The sequence below is a fragment of the Phlebotomus papatasi genome, chromosome 1, assembly GCF_024763615.1.
Source record: "Phlebotomus papatasi isolate M1 chromosome 1, Ppap_2.1, whole genome shotgun sequence".
NCBI classification, from domain to species: Eukaryota; Metazoa; Arthropoda; class Insecta; order Diptera; family Psychodidae; genus Phlebotomus; species Phlebotomus papatasi.
This window is the reverse complement of record NC_077222.1, coordinates 70387856-70408402: the sequence shown is the minus strand read 5'-3', so window position 1 is coordinate 70408402 and position 20547 is coordinate 70387856. Positions and strand designations below refer to the sequence as shown.

At 36.7% G+C, this 20547-nt stretch overlaps 2 protein-coding genes and 1 non-coding gene across 8 annotated transcripts; 1 reads left to right on the top strand and 2 right to left on the bottom strand.

The window, feature by feature from the left end:
• The first annotated feature begins 164 nt into the window (after positions 1-164).
• LOC129799788 (leucine-rich PPR motif-containing protein, mitochondrial) lies at positions 165-3377 on the top strand. Its single transcript, XM_055844009.1, has one exon. The coding sequence runs from the start codon at positions 247-249 to the stop codon at positions 3313-3315; it is 3069 nt and encodes a 1022-aa protein (XP_055699984.1). The 5' UTR covers positions 165-246; the 3' UTR covers positions 3316-3377.
• On the bottom strand, positions 3362-20442 carry LOC129799796 (zinc finger FYVE domain-containing protein 1-like). 6 transcript variants are annotated; one of them, XR_008751553.1, is made up of 7 exons: positions 19955-20442; positions 18619-19686; positions 12054-12416; positions 7620-7806; positions 7389-7532; positions 6829-7312; positions 3362-3436 (listed from the first exon to the last, which is right to left on the bottom strand). XR_008751553.1 is itself a non-coding variant. In XM_055844033.1 (6 exons), the coding sequence occupies exons 1-6, from the start codon at positions 20060-20062 to the stop codon at positions 6981-6983; spliced, it is 2202 nt and encodes a 733-aa protein (XP_055700008.1). In that variant the 5' UTR covers positions 20063-20442; the 3' UTR covers positions 3362-6980. The 6 variants fall into 6 exon arrangements, 3 of the variants coding, with proteins under 3 accessions (XP_055700008.1, XP_055700018.1, XP_055699994.1); XR_008751554.1 differs by having other exon boundaries at positions 7389-7499; XR_008751551.1 differs by having other exon boundaries at positions 7389-7806.
• Trnad-guc (transfer RNA aspartic acid (anticodon GUC)) lies at positions 19741-19812 on the bottom strand. The gene has a single exon. It is a non-coding gene; the product is annotated as a tRNA-Asp (tRNA).
• Positions 20443-20547: the final 105 nt, after the last annotated feature.

The window sequence follows — 20547 nt, the reverse complement described above, 5'->3', positions numbered from 1 at the left end:
TTTTAAGATTTTTCCATTGAAAAGTATACCGAAGGGGAGGTATTTGGAGAAAATAGTTATTTTATATGGAATTTCTAATTTTATCATTGCATTTCAGCTGTTATTTGCATTTTTCATCAGCTGTTTACGTCGTTCAATATTTGTTACGCAGCCTAAAATTTTGACATTTTGACACGTGAATTTGACGTTAGCGCGATTCTGCGGATTTTTGCATTGATTTCTGCAACGGTCGATTTTCGAGGATTGATGGCATTCAGGACACTCCAGAAACATATCCGGGTTGGGGCAGGTTTTAATACACTGCTGAAGTCATCTAGTGTTGTGCCCTTTTCGCCACAGAATCAATCAAATAGATGTAGGTTAGGTGGAACATGGAGATTCAGCCGGTGTTTCAGTGATTCCTTGGACAATTTCCATGAGAATCTGGAGAAAATTCGTCAGGACGCAGTGACAAATCACAGGATTGGGATAAGTACCTTCCAGGATGTTGTCACTGGACTGTCGGACCACCAGACAAGCCGGGAGAATGTGCTGTTCCTCTTAAAATGCTGTGGACCGTTCTTTCCGGACTTGAATCACCAGGAACGTGCTGAGTTTGTCAACAAGATTTGGGAATTCATGAACCAGTCAACGACACCTTCCCCTGATGACTATATTACTCTCCTGCAAGTGATGAGAAGGAATAGACAGTGTATCCTGAATTATAAGGCTTTCCTCAAGGAACTGAGGATTCCAGCCACGGCAGAAATTTACGAGGAACTCCTCTACCTGGCAGCTGAATGCAATCTAATAGAACAAGTATTCCGGATACTGGCAGAGATGAAGGAAAAAGAATTTCCTGCCACAGAGAATGTGTTTAATGCCCTGATATTGGCTCATTCCCGGAACAGGGATCTGAAGAATGTTGAATTGGTTCTTGAAACAATGGCAGCTGCTAATGTGGAGCAGAGTCCATCTACAATCACTGAACTCATCAAGGCGTATGTGGAAAATGGGACCCTGGACAGAGCGGCAGGAGTTCTGGCGAAAGATGGGATATTCTTGAGCCCTGACCAGGTTATGGTCATTGTGAGAGCAGCCCTAAATAACAATGTGGATCAGTCGCTCGTGGCTGCAATTCTAAAATACCTCCCTGAGGATATTTTTCAGAAGAGAGGCATCCACTCAATCCTCCGGAATCTGCTCACGGAGCTCGTATTTGAGGGAAAGTGGAACAAAGCTCTGGAAGTTCTGAATTCCCTGCCGAAGCCTATCTTCCATTCGCATGAGGATCTCGATGGATATGCTACTTTCCTCATAAATGACATGATCAAGAAGGATTGCTCTGCTGAGGATATCATTGCTGTCTGCGCGGATCTGAAGGAATCCGAAAGGAATATCCGATCACTCCATGTGGCCATTGAAATTGCCCACAGAAGAGCATCTCCAGTGGCACTGCAGTTACTCGAGGAATTGTCTCACAGTGAAGAGCTCAAGCCTCATTTCTTCTGGCCACTGATCATCAGGGGCTTTGAGAATGGAGGAGAGCAGGGAATTCTCAATGTTCTCTCTCAAATGTCCAAATTGGGAGTGAATCCAGACTCTGACACTCTCAATTTGTACATTCTCCCTCGGCTGACAATCATCCTCAAAAGCCCCGGGAAAGCGGTAAAAATCCTCGAGGATTGTGGCGTAAAAATGTCCCAACTTCTCACTCCGCTTGCTTCCCATCTTCTGATCCAGAAGAGATTCGAAGAGACCTTTGACATTGTCAAAACATACCAGGCAAAGATCAATTGTGAAGCCCTCGTGTCCCCTCTTGTTACAACTCATGCCCATTGCACCAGAACTTCCTTATTAGGGAAGATTGTGGCTCTTTTCAGCTCCCGGAGTGATGCCCCTTTTGACATTGGAGGAAAATTCCTCATGGAACTCGTGACAAATCGCTCAAATCAATCATCGTACGAGAATCTAGGCAAACTCATCAAGGAGTTCTTCCTGTGTGGTGTAAAAATATCACAAATGGCCAGAGATGTCGTGGAACAGGCAGTGGAAAAGTGTCTGGACAAGGAACTTGCCGGAACAATCAAAAAAGACCTCCGGAGGATTGTGGATAGGGAAATGGATAGTTCCACGAGAGAAAATATTGGTCAGCATATCAGTCATCCTCGTGATATGACCCTGGAGGAATTGGAGTGTCATCTGGTGGAGCTGGAGGCGAAAAAACTCAATACACGCGGAGTTCTGCGACGTTTGCTGCAGCTCAATGTTCAGCGGAATAAATTGGATCGGGCAATTGAGGTTAAGAAGCTCTGTGATAAGAAGAAAGTTGATCTGAGCCCAGGAATGTTGGCCAGTATCTTTGATTTGCACGTGAAGACCAAGAATGTCAAAGAAGCAGAGTGGACGTGGCTGGAACTGAAGAAACGATACCCCGGATTTGCCGTGGATGAGCACAAAGTGATCGATTTTGCCAGTCTTCTCGTTGAAAAAGGACTCCTAAATGAGGCCAAGAAAGTCCTAACAATGCGTGCCACAACGAAAATCCGAGGAGGCAGCAATAGCCTAAAAAATGCCTGGAATCTCTTGAGCAAAGTTGCACAGCACTCAGCAGAAGCTGGAACCCCAGAAGGAGAGACAAGAGGATTCCTACGATTTCTGGTAGATCTAAAATACTGTGACTACCACAATACCCTCCTTGGACCCGTTGTCCGGGAATTTATCTGCCGGAAAGATCTCCCGAAAGCCATTGAAGAGTTCAAGGAGATTGCCAATCGATTCCGGAAGACGCCACTGAAATTAGAACTAATGACACTCATCCTGGAAGTCAGCAATGCCAAGCATGATCCCGCCGGATTTGGCACGACTCAAGATGATCTTCCGCGAATGATGGAGGACGTGATGGCAGCTGTAGCCAAAGTCCATGGTTCACCCAATGCCCAGATGACGCTAATCTTTGCCCTGGCTGAAGGGGGTACTGACAGTCAACTGCGAAAACTCCTAATTGACCCGCAAATTCGAATCAATCAGGAACTATTCCAGAAGCAATGTGACTACCTCAGCAATGCCCAGAAAGTTGAACCTCTTGTCCGGTTAGCCAGGTGCACCAGGGGCTTGGGATACCTAATTAAAGAGCAGGATATGTACATCATGCTACTAAACTCTTTTGTGCGAGACAACAACCACGAAGCCGCTCTTGTACTTTTTGACAGAATCTGCGAGGACGATGAACTGAAACTAGGCCGAGAATTTGTAGAGACACTCACGGATTTGCTGGCCAGAAACAACATTGAAATCCCCACGCGACTGGCTATCCACGCCAAAGTCCGCAACTAGTCACAGCCCAATCCTCCCTCTTAGAGTATTTCATGTAGAATAAACATTTATTAAAAAGTCAACGACACTTTTTATTTCATCTTGCGCAAATATCAATAAATTCATCTACAATCACTATAATCTTGGGAATACAAACATTTTTAAAACTAAATCATTAGAAAAAGGGAATTAAATATGGAATGCCGTAACTTTCGTATCTTAACATATTTTTTCTATCTAGATATTGCTGAGTAAGCTCCACCCAGAAAAAAATAGGCCACGCCCATGACTAAATAAAAATTAATTTTTCGTGAACAAATTATAAAGACAGGATAAAAAGGGCAGTATAGTAGCTTTCAGAGCTGGCATAAATAAAAAAATGTTTAAAAGTTTTAGATAAAAATATTTGATTTTATGTCACTTGTGGCCAAGGATGATTACAGAATATATTTTGCTAATTTCTCGAGTTAAATGAGAATCCCAGAAAAATATTTGTAAACCCCAAGATAGGAATCCCAAGAAAGTACTCATGAATCCCGAAATAAATTGCAAAAATATTCGACAATCCCAAAAATTCGTAAAATCAAGAATCCCAAGTATTCGTGAATCCCAATTATTCGCAAAATCCAAGAAAGTATTCGGTAAATCCGAGAATTCTCCAAGGGCATTCGTGAATCCCAGAATCGCAAAAATTCGCTAAATTCAAGAATTCCGAGTAAGTATTCGTTGAATTCGAGAATCCAAAAAGCATTTGCGAATTTGAGAATACTTCAAAGATATACGAGAATCCCAAAAACGAATCTAAGAATCCCAAAGATTCGCAAAATGCAAGAATCTTAAGTATCTGTGAAATCCAAGAATCCCAAGAAAGGTAATCGCAAATCCAAGAGAATATTCGCAAATTCGACAATAGTTCAAACGTATTTGCAAAATCCAGGAATCCTATGAAAGTATTCGTGAGATCCAAGAATCCCAAGAAAAGTATTCGCGAATACTAATTATTCACAAAATTCAAGAAAGTATTCGTTATATCCGAGAATACTCGAAGGGCATTCGTAAATCCGAGAATCCCAAAAATTCGCTAAATTCAAGAAAGGTATTCGCGAATATTAATTATTCGCAAAATCCAGGAATCCGAAGAAAGTATTCATAAAATTCGTTAAACCTAGAAAAGTATTTGCAAATTTGAAAATGCCTCAAAGGTGTTCACGAATCCGAGAATCCCAAAAATTCTCTAAGTCCAAGAATCCCAAGGACGTACTCGTGAAATCGAATTATCCAGGAATCCCAAGAAAGTATTCATAAAATCCAAGAATCCCAAAAACACTATTTGCAAATTCGAGAATACTCCAAAGGTGTTTCCGAATCCAAGAAACCTAAAATTCGCTGAATTCAAGATTCCCAAGAAAGTATTCGTAAAATCAAAGAATTCCAAGAAAGGTATGAGCGAATCCTAATTATTCGCAAAATCAAGAATCCCAAGAAAGTATTCGTTAAATCCAAGAATACTGCAGGTGCATTCGTGAATCCCAGAATCCCAAAAAAATCGCTAAATTCAAGAATCCGAAGAAAGTATTCGTAAAATTCAAGAATACCAAGAATAGAATTCGCGAATATTAATTATTCGCAAAATCCAAGAATCCCAAGAAAGTATTTATAAAATCCGAGAATCCCAAAAATAAAGTATTTGCAAATTCGAGAATACCCCAAAGGTGTTCACGAATCCGAAAATCCCAAAAATTTACTAAATCCAAGAATCCCAAGAAAGTATTCGTAAAATCGAAGAATTCCAAGAAAGGTATTAGCAAATCCTAATTATTATTGTATCAAAGGCGTTCGCGAATCTGAGAATCTTAAAGAAGTACACGTGAAATCGAAGAATCCCAAGAAAAGTATTCGCGAATTCTAATTATTCGTAGAATCCAAGAATCTCAAAAAAATATTCGTAGAATCCAAAAATCCCAAGTATTCGGGAATCATATTGATTCGCAAAATTCAAGAATTCCCAAGAAGTATTCGTAGAATACGACAATCCCAAAAGAAGTATTCGAAGGTATTCGTGAATCTGAGAATCGCAAAGATTCACAAAATCCAAGAATCCAAAAAATAGCGAATTCGAGAATACTCCAAAAGCGTTCGCCAATCCGAGAATCTCAAAAATTCGCTAAGTCCAAGAATCTCGAGGAAGTACACGTGAAATCGAAGAATCCCAAGAAAAGTATTCGGGAATCATATTGATTTGCAAAATTCTAGAATTCCCAAGAAGTATTCGTAGAATACGACAATCCCAAAAGAAATATTTACGAATTCGAGAATACTTCAAAGTTGTATTCGTGAATCTAAGAATCCCAAAGATTCGCGAAATGCAAGAATCCTTATCTGTGAAATCCAAGAATCCCAAGAAAAGTAGTCGCAAATCCGAGAATCCTATTTATTCGTAAAATCCAATAATTCCAAGAGAATATTCACAAATTCGAGAATAGTTGAAACGTATTTGCAAAATCCAGGAATCCCAAGAAAACATTCGTGAATTCAAGAACCATAAATATTCCCGAAATCCGAAAATCTAAAGAAAATTGTACAAATTATAAGGTATTCAAAAATAACGCGAATACTAAATACACCAAAAGTACTTGAGAAATAGACAAATATAAAAAAAAGTATTCTTGAGTCCGAGAATCCTGAATCCCTAATTAGTCAAATATATGAATGAATCAGCGTAATCTGCCATTACCGGTGACAACATCGATTTAATTGAAAAAATTGACCCAAAATCGGTGTAAATATTACCATTTTTAGGTGTATTGGGGGTTAAATTTACCCTTTTTCATGTTAATTTAACCCTTAAAAAGGTTTAAAATTAACATTAAAAAATGTTGATATATTTTTACACCTAAAATGTGTTAAAGTTATGAGGAAAAAAAGTTAATCGCACCCTCTTTTTTTCTCAGTGTTATAATGGAGTCGGAAAAAGGCCAGAAAAAATAGGCCACGCCCTCAATAAAAGATGCGTATAAAGGATGAAAATTTTAGCAATATTACACGATATATTTCAGGAATTATTCATTTGTTCAGCATTTTGAGCATTTTTATTCTGGTGGGAAAATTCGAAAGTGGGAGGGTAGAACTACAAGAGGGCGTGGCATAAATACTTTTCTTTTAAACGTAATTTCGAGTTTTTTTCAATTTAGTGAACTATTGCGACTACACTAAGCACGTGGCAATTTTTTCTTTGAGAAATTTTACAAGCGTGGATTCCTATGAGTGAGAATTTTGATAGGCGGGGCTACCTGGCCACTCCCAAAATCGTGAGGGGTTGGGGTTTATTTTTCTTTCATTACTTTTTTACCTTTTTGCTAAATTGTGAAAAGTTCGATATATCATTCTCATTTGTCAATCACTCCTAAAAAAAGGGCGTGTCCTAAATTTTTGATCAAGGTCCTAAAAAATAAAATAGATTAAAAACCGAAAAGATACGACATTCCATAAAAATTCCAAAAAAGTATATAAGATGTTCAACAATCGAAATAAAACCTTTCATATGCCTGGAATGAAAATAAAACGGTCACGAAAAAGCATATTGAGTCTCTCGAGAATCCCATAATCAGCATTCAATAGAACCATACGATTTCTATCACAAGCCACAGAGGAGTATAGATATACAGCAAATAGAGGCGGCATCTGCTTCAGTCTGGCAAATTGATGCACTTGTCGCATACTCTAACATCCGTTGTCCAGCCATGATTTGGCACCGGACGTCGTCCTCTGGAACAATTGTTGCACACTCCACGGCCACAATTGCGACAATGATGCCGCCGCCGATCACGATCGAGCGCAGCGGCTCCTCTTCCCGGACTCCCCGATGCTCTGGGACTACTGCCACCTGATCTACTGCCATTAGCTCCGGAAGGGGACGACAGTTTTTCCATGGAACCAAAGGGCATGTCACATATTGCACAATTCTTGGCTACGGCATCTGACTCCCAATAAGCCGGACGAACGGAATCCTTGATAAAATCTAGAACGTAGGAATAAATACATCTTCACCATTTTCCATCTGACCCACAAAATTCCCAAGAATTTCTCAATCAAACCTTTTGGATATTCCAGGACAGATGCAACGGAAGTCAGAGTACTGATAACAGCTTCACCCACTCTCCTGGCACGTATATTTGAATCGTCAACAGGTCCGCAAAATCCTCCGCCTACAATTGGTGAAGATTCTCTGTGGTTAGTTTCTACATCGGTCGAGAGAAAATTGTTGCCGAGAGATACCATGCAAGAAGTTAGTATACCAAAATCTACAATAGTCACACTTGTTTTACCTGCCACCTCCGCCTTCAGCAATTCATCCCGACAGGAGTTACAAACGCGAACTGGCTCAGTCCAGCCACGTTCAGGCACGGGCATCTCGTTGTTCGAGCATGAGCTGCAGAAGCCCCTTCCACAGCGACGACAGTGATGCTTTGGCAATTTCGACATCTCAAAGTTCTCACTGCAACTGTGGCAGTTCTGGAAATTAGCAGCATTGTCAGAACAAATTGTAAGTAGGTTCCACTTAATTTTGGGGCATATTCTCTTGGCGAGTAATTTTTAACAACAGTGATTGCGCATTTGTGAGAGAAATAGTCAGAAAAAATTTCAGTTTGTGTCAAACGGTGTGAGATTTCAACATTCGGTCTGCGGTGACCCCCCTACATAAATGTACATACATTATCTTCAGATCTTCTGTATCTGGATTCTGACAGAAATTTTGTGTTCATCTCAACTCTTTTGGTGCTCGTCAGAAAATTATTCCTCTTTCAAGATGAAAGATTTTCCAAAGGTCGAAAGCCTTGTTAGTAAAATTTGAATCTTTTCTTTTAAAAAAGGAATAATTTTCTGATCAACATCGGAAGAGTTGAGGAGAGCATTATCAGTCTCTTCTCTTTTCTCCTCCCCCTTTTGTACCACTTCTTCTCAAAACAATGCTTTTTTGATTTATTTATAAAATTCAAAATAAGAAAAGCAAATGGGCAAAAAAATATCAAAGGACATTGAGCAAAAATGTATGGGAGTTGGTCTATGTGGCGACCACAGATGGGACTTGGCGCATTTTATAGATAATAGTGTAGGATGGAAAACTACCGTGACCTAGGACGATATTAGCCGGGAGTCCTTGTAAAAACGCATTTATCCTTTCGATAAAATACTATTTTGACATCGAATTGCTCAACATCTGCTAAAGGGATCTTCATGAAATCCGGTATGGAGTCAATGTATGACTTCAGCTATTTATCCATGGATCCTACTCCCTCCCCCCACCCCTCCTTCCACTAGCCCCCATACAAAATGTGGACTTTTTTCATTTTAACTTTCCTCTGAGAAGAAGTAGCAAACTGAAACTTGGTATGAGATCAAGGGCTATGAAAGGTTCCTTAACCATGTATATAGGCTCCTCCCCCATCCACTCCTTCTTTTAGCCCCCATACAAAATAATGATTTTTTCCACTATAACTCCTCTGTGAAAAGAAGTAGAAATCAGTAACTTGGCATATGATCAAAGGTACTGGAAGGCTCTTTAACCGTGTATATATACGTTTCCCTCTGCCACTCCTTTCAGCAGTCCCCATACAAAATGATATAAGGTTTCAGATATAAGGTTTTAAAGTTTTGACTTTGAGCCCTTATGTTTCAATGTTACAACGCCAGTTTTGCATTGTAAAGAGATACGCGTTTATGCCCATTTCGAGAATATGCAATCATTTAATATATTTTATGTTACAATTTATTCTTTACCTTAAAAAAAGGCAGTATAAGTGCGTATAGGTACAATTCATGTAAGAAATTATTTTTCTTCTAAGAAAATAGTTTTTTTTTTTGCTCTAGAACTTTTCCCCCATGGTTTAAAACTTTGGTCCCGTTACAAAAGTTGTTACCTATACCATGGCCTATTCAATAATATAGGTCTTATTGGTGGTCACACCATAGACCACTTTTGCCCATTGTCCTTTGTTCAGTAATGGTTCCGGCGGTTCCGGCACATCTTTCAGATCAGGAGAATTTCATAAATGAAAATTTATATCCCTTTCTTTCCTTTTTAAAGTTTTGTATATGTCTATCCTACTCTTTCACACTCTTTTTCTTCTTTTGAACATCACACTAAGTTAAATTTAGTTCCGTCCAATTTTGAGTTCCAAAGAGTGGGATAGACTTAAGCAAATGTCTTGAAAAAGACGCAAATTTTGATTTCTTGAAATTTTACCGATTTAAAAGGTATGCCGGAGGTATTAGGTATTAAATTTTGGTCAGTAAAAACCTCAATATTAATTTTGAATGATAGAAATAAACGAAAATTTGCTTATTTAATCTTTAAAAGACAAATACATGAAAATATCACTGTTTTTAAAAATTTAAATTGACTAAATTTGATTTTTTGCTGATCAAATTAAATGTTTGTGCCTTCAGTACACCTTTTAGATCAGGAAAATTTCATGAAATCAAAATTCACATTCCATTATTGTCAAAATTTTTGTATATATTTCTATCTATCCCATATTTTCGCACTGAAAATTGTTTTGATCGAAATTTAATTTCTTCTGATGTTCAAAAGAAGAAGAAGAGTACGAAAGAGTAAAGTAACCATCCAAAATATATTAAAGAAATAGACGTGAATTTTCAATTTTGATTTCATGAAATTTTCCTGATTTAAAAGATAATCCGGAACCATTATTGCTCATTTGAACAGTGATTTTCGAAAATGGTTTTAGCCATTTCTTTAATTTTTTCAAATAATATTTTTTTGGGATAAATTTATCCTTAGATATTTATGGCCAGAAAATTCCTCATTTTGAATTATTCAAAGTCAAAGTTAAACACTGAGAGAAATCCGAAAAAGTTAAAATAACATTCTGGAAATGTTAATTTTACCTTGCATAATTGATCCGAAATATTAGTGTAAATATTATGCTTTTCATGTGTATTATGGGTTAAAGTTACCCTTTTTCATGTTAATTTTACACTTAAAAAGGTGTAAAATTAACATTAAAAAATGTTGATATATTTTTACACCTAAAATGTGTTAAAGTTACGAGGAAAAAAGGTTAATCGCACTCCCTTTTTTCTCTCAGTGAACCAATTTAGATAATGCATTTGTCGATCGATTTTATCAAGTTTGGATTCAATTGAAAGGTCTTGAAATTTCCATTTCAGCAGCATCGATCTCTAAGGATAATGAATCGATAAACCTTGGTAATTGATTTATGTTATTCGAATGTTTCTAATTTTCGTAGAGTAAGATGGGGAGATTTGGAATGATGCCTATTTTTGAACTGTGAGATTTCTTAACAGTTTTAGATGGCTAAAGGAAAAAAACAATGAAGAAGTACTCTGGACTGGAATGTAAAGTATTGTACTTCTTAGTGGTTTTCTTTTAAATTAATTAAAAAAAAAATCATTGGTAAGAAAAAAGTTTGCAGTGTTTTCGAACTCGTCAATTCGAGTATTCTGCAAAGCTGGCATGCTTTGTCATTAGTTCTTTTTTAATTAGGATTAGATTCTCTTTATTATCCAATTGCGAAATTTTTAGACTTTTATGATTTAATTAATTGCACGTCTTTATTTGTGGGAGGAGCCTTAATATCGCTGTCATTAAAAATAAATCACGCCCTTTTAGTAATTTATAATTGGTTATACTTTATCATAGAAACAGGATTAAAAAAGACCGTTAAACCTCTGGGGAATTGAAATGAAACTTTTTTTTTAGTTAAAAATTTGATAATTAGAGGTAATAGAGATAATTTGTTTAGAGGAACTGTGACAAATTTCGGACAGCTTTCAATATCGGACATTTTTTATATTTTTTAGTCTTTTATTTTCCAGATTTTGTAATTGTCAAAAACATCAAAAATAATAAAAGGCGTCGCTTCTAAGAACGAGATTCTGTAGAAAAAAAATAATCTCGGGAAGGCGTGCAACTGCAAGAGACTTGGTGTCCGATATAACACACAAGACTATGTATCTGTATTTTTTATACGATTTTAAAAGCGTTAAAAATAATTTTAGGGAATATAAATATAATAAACTACTTAAGATTTCAAATAAAGCACCTAAAAGAGAAGTAAAGAAGACCGGAGTAGAATTAGCCAGCAAGTAATGAAGTTTTTGATTACATATAATTTGCAAAAATATGTTTGTACCAGACCGATAAGTATTTTAATGTATAGGAAGGGAGGTGTATAATTTGAATAAATACTATTGCTTTTCTCAAGGAAATCTATAACATACTACTGTCTAATCTGCCGAGAAGTTCCCTAAATAAAAAATTTCAATTGTTTTTAAAATGTTACATAACAAGGATTTTGAGCATTTTGCCCAACGCACAATAACTGTTGTTTGTAAATATGTTTTTAAAATTTCCCATGAGAATGAGAGAGATGACTAGACCTAGGTCTCATTCACTCTCACTGAAATGTCAAAAACATGTTTACAAAACAAAATTTATTGTGCGCTAAGCATTTTATGCAACATGTCCGAAATTAGGAACAGTTTCTCTATAAACGAGAAATAAAGAATTCTATTGATCCTTAATTTGATTTGATTCAATATTAAATTATTAAAGAAAAATATATAAAAAATAAAATGAATTTTAAATGATGCGTTAGCATTAATTTCTTTAAATAATTTTTAAAAAATCTAACATTTTATTTAAAAAAATAGAATTTGTTTTTTTATATTTAAATAATAAATAATATATTAATAATAATATTTGAAGGACTTACGATAATTTGAGAATTGGGAACCCAATAATCCGGAGCAATCTTGTCAGTGGCCCAGTCTGTGATGGCTTTCGATGGCTGTGCGCTGAGATTGGACACAGTCTCCGCAAGGTAGGAGACCCCGTCCAGCAGCATTTGTGCTGAATACATCTGACTCTTAACACTTCTGTCACTTCCTCGCCACACATGCACAATCTCTGACTTTACGGCGTAATCTTCTGGAGATTTGTTACCATACCAGTACTGCCTCGAGCGGTAGATCTCTCCACAATTCAAGCACTCGATCACTGAACCGCTCCAGGCAAATTTCGCCAAACCCAACCACGAAGACTCACTCTGTGACTGCGTCGTCACGTTAACAATAACCTGACGAATAAATACGAGACAGCGTGAATTTTCCTGCGCACTTTTTCTCTCTCACAATAATTTTATCTGCCGTCAGAGCTGGGTTAATTCTAGATTGGAGATCACAGTAAAAAAGTCATTATGTCAATTCGGTATTTAGGTGATTTAAGTACTTTGCTTTCTTTGCGCGCATTAAAGCTCGTGTCGGTTAACAATGACCTAGATAGCTTTCTTGCATAATTGTTATAAGCTATAGAAAATTGAAGGTCAATTATTTGACACAAAAGTTGTGGATGAACGCTTTGGATTGTTTCAAATTTTGCTAAATTCGTTTTGAATCATCCAAATATGCGTTTGATGTTAGTGAATTTAACAATGAATCTACAAATTATGCAACAATTATTTGATTGTTCCAATTCAAAAAGAAAACCGAGAAAGCAATATTAATTCATAAGATTTACTTAACACAAAGGAAAATTTGTGTTATCTTGCTTTCTTCTTAAATCTCCTGATAATTTTGCAAGGGTTGGTTCTAATATCAAAATATTTTGTTGCAGTTTTTTGGCCACTTACTGCAGTGGCATTTCTATTCACTTTTTTGAAACTTAATTGAAATCACCTCTCATCTGAAAAACAGACTAAAATGAGAAACAAAGCGTTCCAGCTTTGCGGAATGCTCGAACTCGTGACTCACATGCCACAGTGCAAAAGTACTTTTGCATTATTTATCGTTTACTGGTTCACAACCGATTTGTTAAACAGAATGAATCACTCAAAAGATCGCTTAAAATAGCTTAGGAGTATAATTGAATCGGTTATGAACCGGTTCATTACCGGTTCAAAACCAATTGGGTGGTACCAGTTCAGTTTTATTGGAAATTCCAAGACCTTTCCAACGAGCCCAAACTTGACACCATTCGGTCCAGAAATACACTTTCTAGAGCCCTTTTAACTTTTGACCTTGAAAATCCATTATTATGGCTCCGGCACACCTTTTAGATCAGGAAAATTTCATGAAGTCGAAATTCGAAACCCTTTCTTTCTCACATGTTTTACATATGACTATCTCATTCTTTCGCATACCAACTTTGATTGAGCTAAATTGAATTTGGAGTGATGTTTAAGAGAAAAAGAAGAGTGCGAGAAAATGAGATAGACATTATGCAAAACATATGAGAAAGAAAGGGATCAGAAATTCGACTTCATGAAATTTGCCTGATCTAAAAGGTGTGCCGGAGCCATTAGGAATGATTCAAAGGGATTTTCATATCAGGAATCAGGATGAAATGTCCGCCTGGATAATCTCTAAAATAAGCATGTTAATAGTCCGAGGGTCAATTAATGGGGGGTCCTCCGAAAGTCCCAAGTCGCTATCGCTTACCGTCTGACCTATAGAACTGACGACATTCGGACCAACAAACGGACAAACAACTTAATGTCAAAAAATTCGAAATCAAAATCGAAATCATGAAATCAAAATTCATATCCTTTTCTATCTCAAACGTTTTGCTTACTTTACTATTCCATTCTTTCGAACTTAAAATTAGATCTAAATAAAATGAATTTGCAGTGATGTTCAAAAGAAGAAGAGTTCGTAAAAGTGTGATAGATATAAACGACACGTTTGAGAAAGAAAGGCATGGGACTTATGATTATATGATATTTTCCTGATCTAAATGCTCTGTAATAGATATTACTGACTTGGTATTGTCAGTTTAATATCCAGGAATATCTGATCACGCTTTAGATTTTCCCTAACCAAAATGGAATTTTAGTTGATCAAAATTTAAATTTTTACTGACCATTTTGAATTATTTATGTACTGATCAATTTGATTTTTTTTTACTAATCTCTCTGCAAGTTTACTGACCAAATTTTTTTTTTTTTAATTCAAAATCATTTGTACTATTGGCACTGGAACATTTTTTAGATTAGAAAAATTTCATGAAATCAAAATTCTCATTTCTTTTTTTTTCTAAAATGTTTTGACAATGATTATCTCATTCTTTCGCACTCCAAAGTGAACTGAATTGAGTTTGTTGTGATGTTTAAAAAAGGAGAAGAGTAAAATAATAAAAAAAATATTTATATAATTTACAATCATAAAATTTTCCTGATCTAAAATGTGCGCCGGAGCCATATTCAATAAAATCGCGAAAATTTAACTTTCTTTAATTAATAAATTTTCTCCATTGATCAATACCAAGATTAATGCACCTTTAAAATTTAATAAGGATAGAGAGATATTTTTGGTTTTTTTTTGCCTAAGAAAATGGAAAAAAGAAAACTGTTTTTCCAATAACAAAATAATCTTTCAAAATCTTTCAAAAAAAAATCTTTCAATAATTTTGATTTTATTATTAAAAAATTATAATATTTAAGAACTTATGAAATTATTAAGTAATAATTTCATTTTTCAAAAATATCAGAAAACTAACAAAGAAAGAAATAAAAAGAAGATGGAAAAGAGTCCCAGCTTTGCGGATTGCTCGATCTCACGATAAAGAAAGTTCTTTGTGAATTATCTTTTCGCATTGATTTGGGAGTGTAACCGGTTTTACTAGCGATTAAATCGTTTTATAAATAAGCAAACTGTTTCGAAATAAAAAATTGCTTCAAAAAGCACTTTTTAGAATGTTTTGGGATAAGAAACAATCATGCAAACCAGTAAAAACCTGACTTTCAGAAAAGTTTACGGATACTCTATGGATTCATTACCGATTAATTCCGATAATGTCGAGTTGGAACTTTCAAGATCTTTCAACAAAATGCAATTAAAGACAAATCAGTTGAGAAATAGGCCATCTAAAGTGATATTTGATCTTCGAAATATTCATTTTGACTATCTTTTAAAATATATTTGAAAAAAAAAAATATCCAGAAGCAGTTTTCGAAATAAACTGAAAAAACATAGTTTCGGAGGAGGAGTGGGATGTGGGGAAAATAAAAAAGACTGTCCTAATGTTGACTTATGGAGGGTCATCGAAAGACCGGAAGTAGATACCTCATACCGTTTGTGCTCCAGACCGGAGAAAAGTTGGAAAAACAGTATTTATAACTGCTCTCTTTTTGAATTAAGTTCAAATATTAATAAAAAATTGTTTTTGGGAATCTAATGACCAGCGAACAATAATGCTTAGCGCACAATAACTTTCGTTTGTAAATATGTTTTCAAAATTTCCTATGAGAGTGAGCGAGATGACTAGATTTACATCTCACTCGTTCTCATTGAAAATGTCAAAAACATGTTTACAAAACAAAAGTTATTGTGCGTTGGGCATAACTTTTGTTTGTAAACATGTTTTTAAAATTTCTGTGAGAGTGAGCGAGATAACTAGATCTAGATCTCACTCACTCCTCATTGAAATGTCAAAAACATGTTTACAAAACAAAAGTTATTGTGCGTTGGGCATAAAGATTGAACAAATTAATGATTCAAAAAATATTTTCTAGAAAAGCAGATTAAAAAAAACTTTAAAAAAAAATGTATAATTTAATAGAAATTTATCTGAGAGATTACACAATATGATTTATCTCTTTTAATTCCTTTTAGAAAATAAAAAAAAGATTCAAAATTGTATCTAGGTCTAGAATAATGAAATTTTATAAATTTTAACAGAATAATAAGAATAAGCATTATCATTTCGCAGTTTTAAAAACAATTGGGAATTCTTTGGTCAATAAATAATTCTAAACTTAAATCATTTTGATCAAACTTTAAATTGAAAGAAACGATTATTTGTTGCCCTGGGCTGGGTCCTGCCTGAGATAACTGAATTTATTTATTTTATATTTTGTTTTTTTTTATATTTTATTTTATTTATTTATTTTTATTATTTTTATTTATTTATTGAAATTTTTAAATTTTGTTTTTTTTTATTATTTGCTTTTCCAGACCTAGAACGAGCCCGAGCTTCTCTTCCGTAGTTTTTTTTTTTTCAAGACAACCCGTTCTCCATACGAACGCTCTCCCCTCGATCCCTGTCCCTGACTCGCGAATTTCAAATTATAACTGTTACAATTTTATAGGACTGACTTTAACTCTTTCCGGACCGCAACATATGCTGCAAGCCAATTTTACCACTTTTTACTGCTCGAACTCCACGGAGAGAGCAGTATATAATAATCCCTCGATTTTTTCACCCTCCCAAAATTTCCACCTTCCACTCCCCGGAGACCACTTTTATTAACAAATCATCACGTTTCAGACGATATCTGAGAAATGTCGTCACGCTGTTTGTCCGTCTGTCCGTCCGACTGTCGCTAGCTCTAGAGGCCAAACGGTAAGAGATTGCGACTTGGGACCTTCGGGGACCCCCCCCCATAAGTCGACCCAAGGATCGTTAACATGTCCCTCATTTTTCCCCCACCCCTCTCCTTCCCCTAAAAAACCATGTTTTTTTGGAATTGCTCGAAAACGCGTCGTCCGATTTTTTTTCATTTTTGGATATGTGTTAGAGATGACCCAGGCGGACATTTCGTCCTTATACGAAAATACCGTTGAATCATTCCTGATAACGGGTTTTCAAGGTCAAAGGTTAAAAAGTCCCTATAGAGCGCATTTATCAAGCAAATGGGGTCATGTTTGGGCACGTTGGAAATGTATTGGAATTTCCGACAAAACTGAATCATTCCAATCGGTTTTGAACCGGTAATGAACCGGTTCATAACCGATGACTAATTTTTATACGAAATTCAATCAAATTACTCCAGGGGGGAATTCTGTAACCCTGTGAAGTGATCACCTGTCAAAATTGGTGAACGCTTCACTAAAGTGATCACAAAAGAGATTCTGTAACTTGCGATACCTTCACGTGAAAAGATCACTTTGAGGTTATGTCTTTCACTTGTCAATTTTTCGGTGAAGATGATGTTATCACTCGGTGAAGCCAGTAAAAACTTTTTCCATACTCAGCTTGAAAAACAAGACCATATCATTTCTAATACTCAATTCTAGTGTTTTCCATAGTTATTTTGTTCAAATTTTGATGAAAATCTTAAATTTAATGAAAATTTCAACACACTTCCCCTCTCTGCTTCACGCAAAGGTACAGAATAACTTTTCTAGCAGTCGTGAAGAGAAGCTCGTGAACCTTTCACTAGTGAATCGTTCACTAGTGAAGCGTTCATCGAGTTACAGAATTCCCTCCCAGAGGTGTATTTTGGGAAATATTTTGAGTGATTAATGAACCGGTTCAAATCGGTTATGAACCGATAAGTAATTTTTGTTCGAATATAATTTTTATTACTCTTTAAACTATTTTGTGGAATCTATTGAGTGATTTATGAATCGATTTAAATCGGTTGAGTATACCAGTAAACGGTAAATGATACGAAAGTACTTTAGCGGTATAGCATCTAAGGCGGTCTTCTGACTACTGGTTTAGTCCAGTTCCCAAAAGTCTCAAAATCCTGAATAGAGAGCAATTTTATTGCTTTTTGAGAACATTATGTCACTACTCCTCAATAATCCAATCCTAAGTTAATTTTTTTTCAAAAAAATCGTGATTGATAAAAAATTAGAACAGTTAAGACATATGGCTAAGTCTTAGGTCTGAAGCCCGTATAAGTCACGCGTTCAAGCATTCCGCAAAGCCTGGGACACTTTGCCACCCCTTTTAATCAAAAATATCTAAGCTCTGGAATTAATTGAGGTCCTACAAAAAATATCTTACATTTGGACATCCTTATAGTTTGTAATCATCCACAAGAATAGGATTTTTTTCAGTTCTGAATAACTAAAAAAAACATTGTTTTTCACAGAATATTCATATGCTGCTTTGGGTACTCAGAGTCCCAAAAGAGACGAAAGAATTTATTTCTCAACTTTCTCTTTGTTAAAAAAAAATCCCAAATTTTTAGTTATTAAAATTTTATGATTTCTCTATTAAATTATTCGTTTGTTAAGTAAGATATACTAACAATTTTTACCATAAATACTCGTAAAAGTTCTGAAACGTCTGCAACCAAAGTAAAATTCGCAAAAGTGCTTATAAAACCATAAAAATAACATTTTCTGAGGATTCGGATTAGGTTCCAGTTCCGTTCCAGGTAGACGAAATTTTACATTTTCCAGGATTAAATTTGACCTTTTCTGTGTGAAATATTTTTTGTCTTTGAAAAAATCGAATAAATCTATAAGAATTTTCTCCAAACGGTCCCCAACTCTGAGTCAAGCAAAGGATAAAATTAGACATGCTTCATCATGACATAGTGCACTCACCTCCCGGCCATTCCGGAGACACACTTGACAGAGAAAAACTTTATTGCCGTACTGATGTTGGTATCGGCAGCGTTTGGACGTCTTGTGATCACTTCCGTGGCCCATGGATCTCTCACAGCGCATCTCGCAGGATGCACACTGGGCCGTGCATGCGAAATACTGCTCCGGGAAGGGATTGATTGGCTGCTCATTGATCGTGCCTGAGAATTTAGCATTGAGGGCATGAAGTGCCTGGAAGACCACGCTGGGATGTCGGGATGATCGCACTTTGGTATTGTCCACCTCGGAAATAACTGCTGCCCTGAGAGCATTGTAGGCAGTTGGGGGCTTTATCGTCTGGACACCCACGTACTTGAGCGAACTGAAGGCATCGTGAGTCATGTTGAGTTCTTTGAAAGTCTTTCTCAGCTCATCCTCGGGGCAGGAATCGAGTTTAGCCCTCAGTGGGATTGTATTGCAGGTCTCGTGGAATATAATGACAGCTGGCCCTAGAGACTGAGGTGGTCCGGGCAAATTGAGTGCCTGCAGGGCTTCGGAGAAGTGACGCGTAAAGGCGAGCGATGCATTGCCCAGGAACTTGTACATGTCATTGTGGAGACGCTCAGAACGTGTCCGGTAGATCACAATGTCCGATATGGCTAGAACTTTTAGTAGCATCCTTGTGCGCTGATGCTCTTCCAATTTGATACCCAACATTCCCTCTGTGTCCAAACACAGTACACCCATTTCGGCCTGAAGGGCTGCCCATACGCCCAGCGTGCAGGATGTCTGCTCGGGAGAGGTTTTGAAGACATTCTCTCCGGCAAAGAAAGTGTGATTCATCGTGTGGGATTTCCCATCACCTGTATTGCCGAAGATTGATACGACTTTGATGTTTGTGTTTGGGAGGCACTTCAGGTGCTTGGCAAAGGCCTCGGCTGAGGGAACACTGAGACGCTCCTGATCGTCCAGCAGAAGGAAACTCTGATGTTTCTTTGTGCCCTCATGCACATCAACATCAGCATTCATGGAAATTGAGCAGGGTTCATCATGCTTCAGCTCAGATTCCATCGCATCCTTGAGGTCACACTGGAAAGGGATGGGAGGAAGTGGAAAAAAATGTCCTTGGGAGAAAAAAAAATCCTCCCCGGCGGGGAATCGAACCCCGGTCTCCCGCGTGACAGGCGGGGATACTGACCACTATACTACCGAGGACACATGTATATCGCTTGTTCAAATCTCCTACCAAGCTTTCGAGCTGCACTATAGAAAATTCTATCTTATCTCTCCCATATTCCCCCAAATTCCCCGTCAAATTTCCTGCCTTAGTCAACAATCTACCACTACGTATACTTACAATTTCCACTGGCGAGGAGGACGACGTAAATTCGATGGGTTCCATTATCGCTGATAAAGTATCCATGTTGACACTCATTGTGCTGTTTGTGCGAAGATCTCTTCCCATTTCTCACTTTACACACCCTTGGTCATTGTCCAAAAGATCTCAATTGAGAAAAAAAAACCTTCAACGTGTTTTCTTTTAGCTGATAAACACGAGAAACACGAGAAATGCAAATTTTTCTTGCACAAAGAGAATGGCTTTGGTGGGGCAAAAATGTCGCTCAGTAAACAACTACACACTTTTCACCAATTCGCTAAATTTCACTCGACAATAACGAACAAATTCCCCTCAGTCAACCTTTTGTTTGCACATCACACTAAACAATAAGATTAGCTATCTCCCGATGGGTTTTTGCACAATTTTTTATAAATATTTCACCTTATTGAACGTCATAATAATTTTTTGTGCGCTCCGCCAATGATTGTCAAGAACACTGAAATATACGCAGCCTAAATTTTGCGCTCTTTTCCCTTTCGTCAAACTTGACGAAGAGTTCTTGAGCGGAGAGGGAACAAATGTGCGATTGATGTGGAAAATCTTTGGGGAAA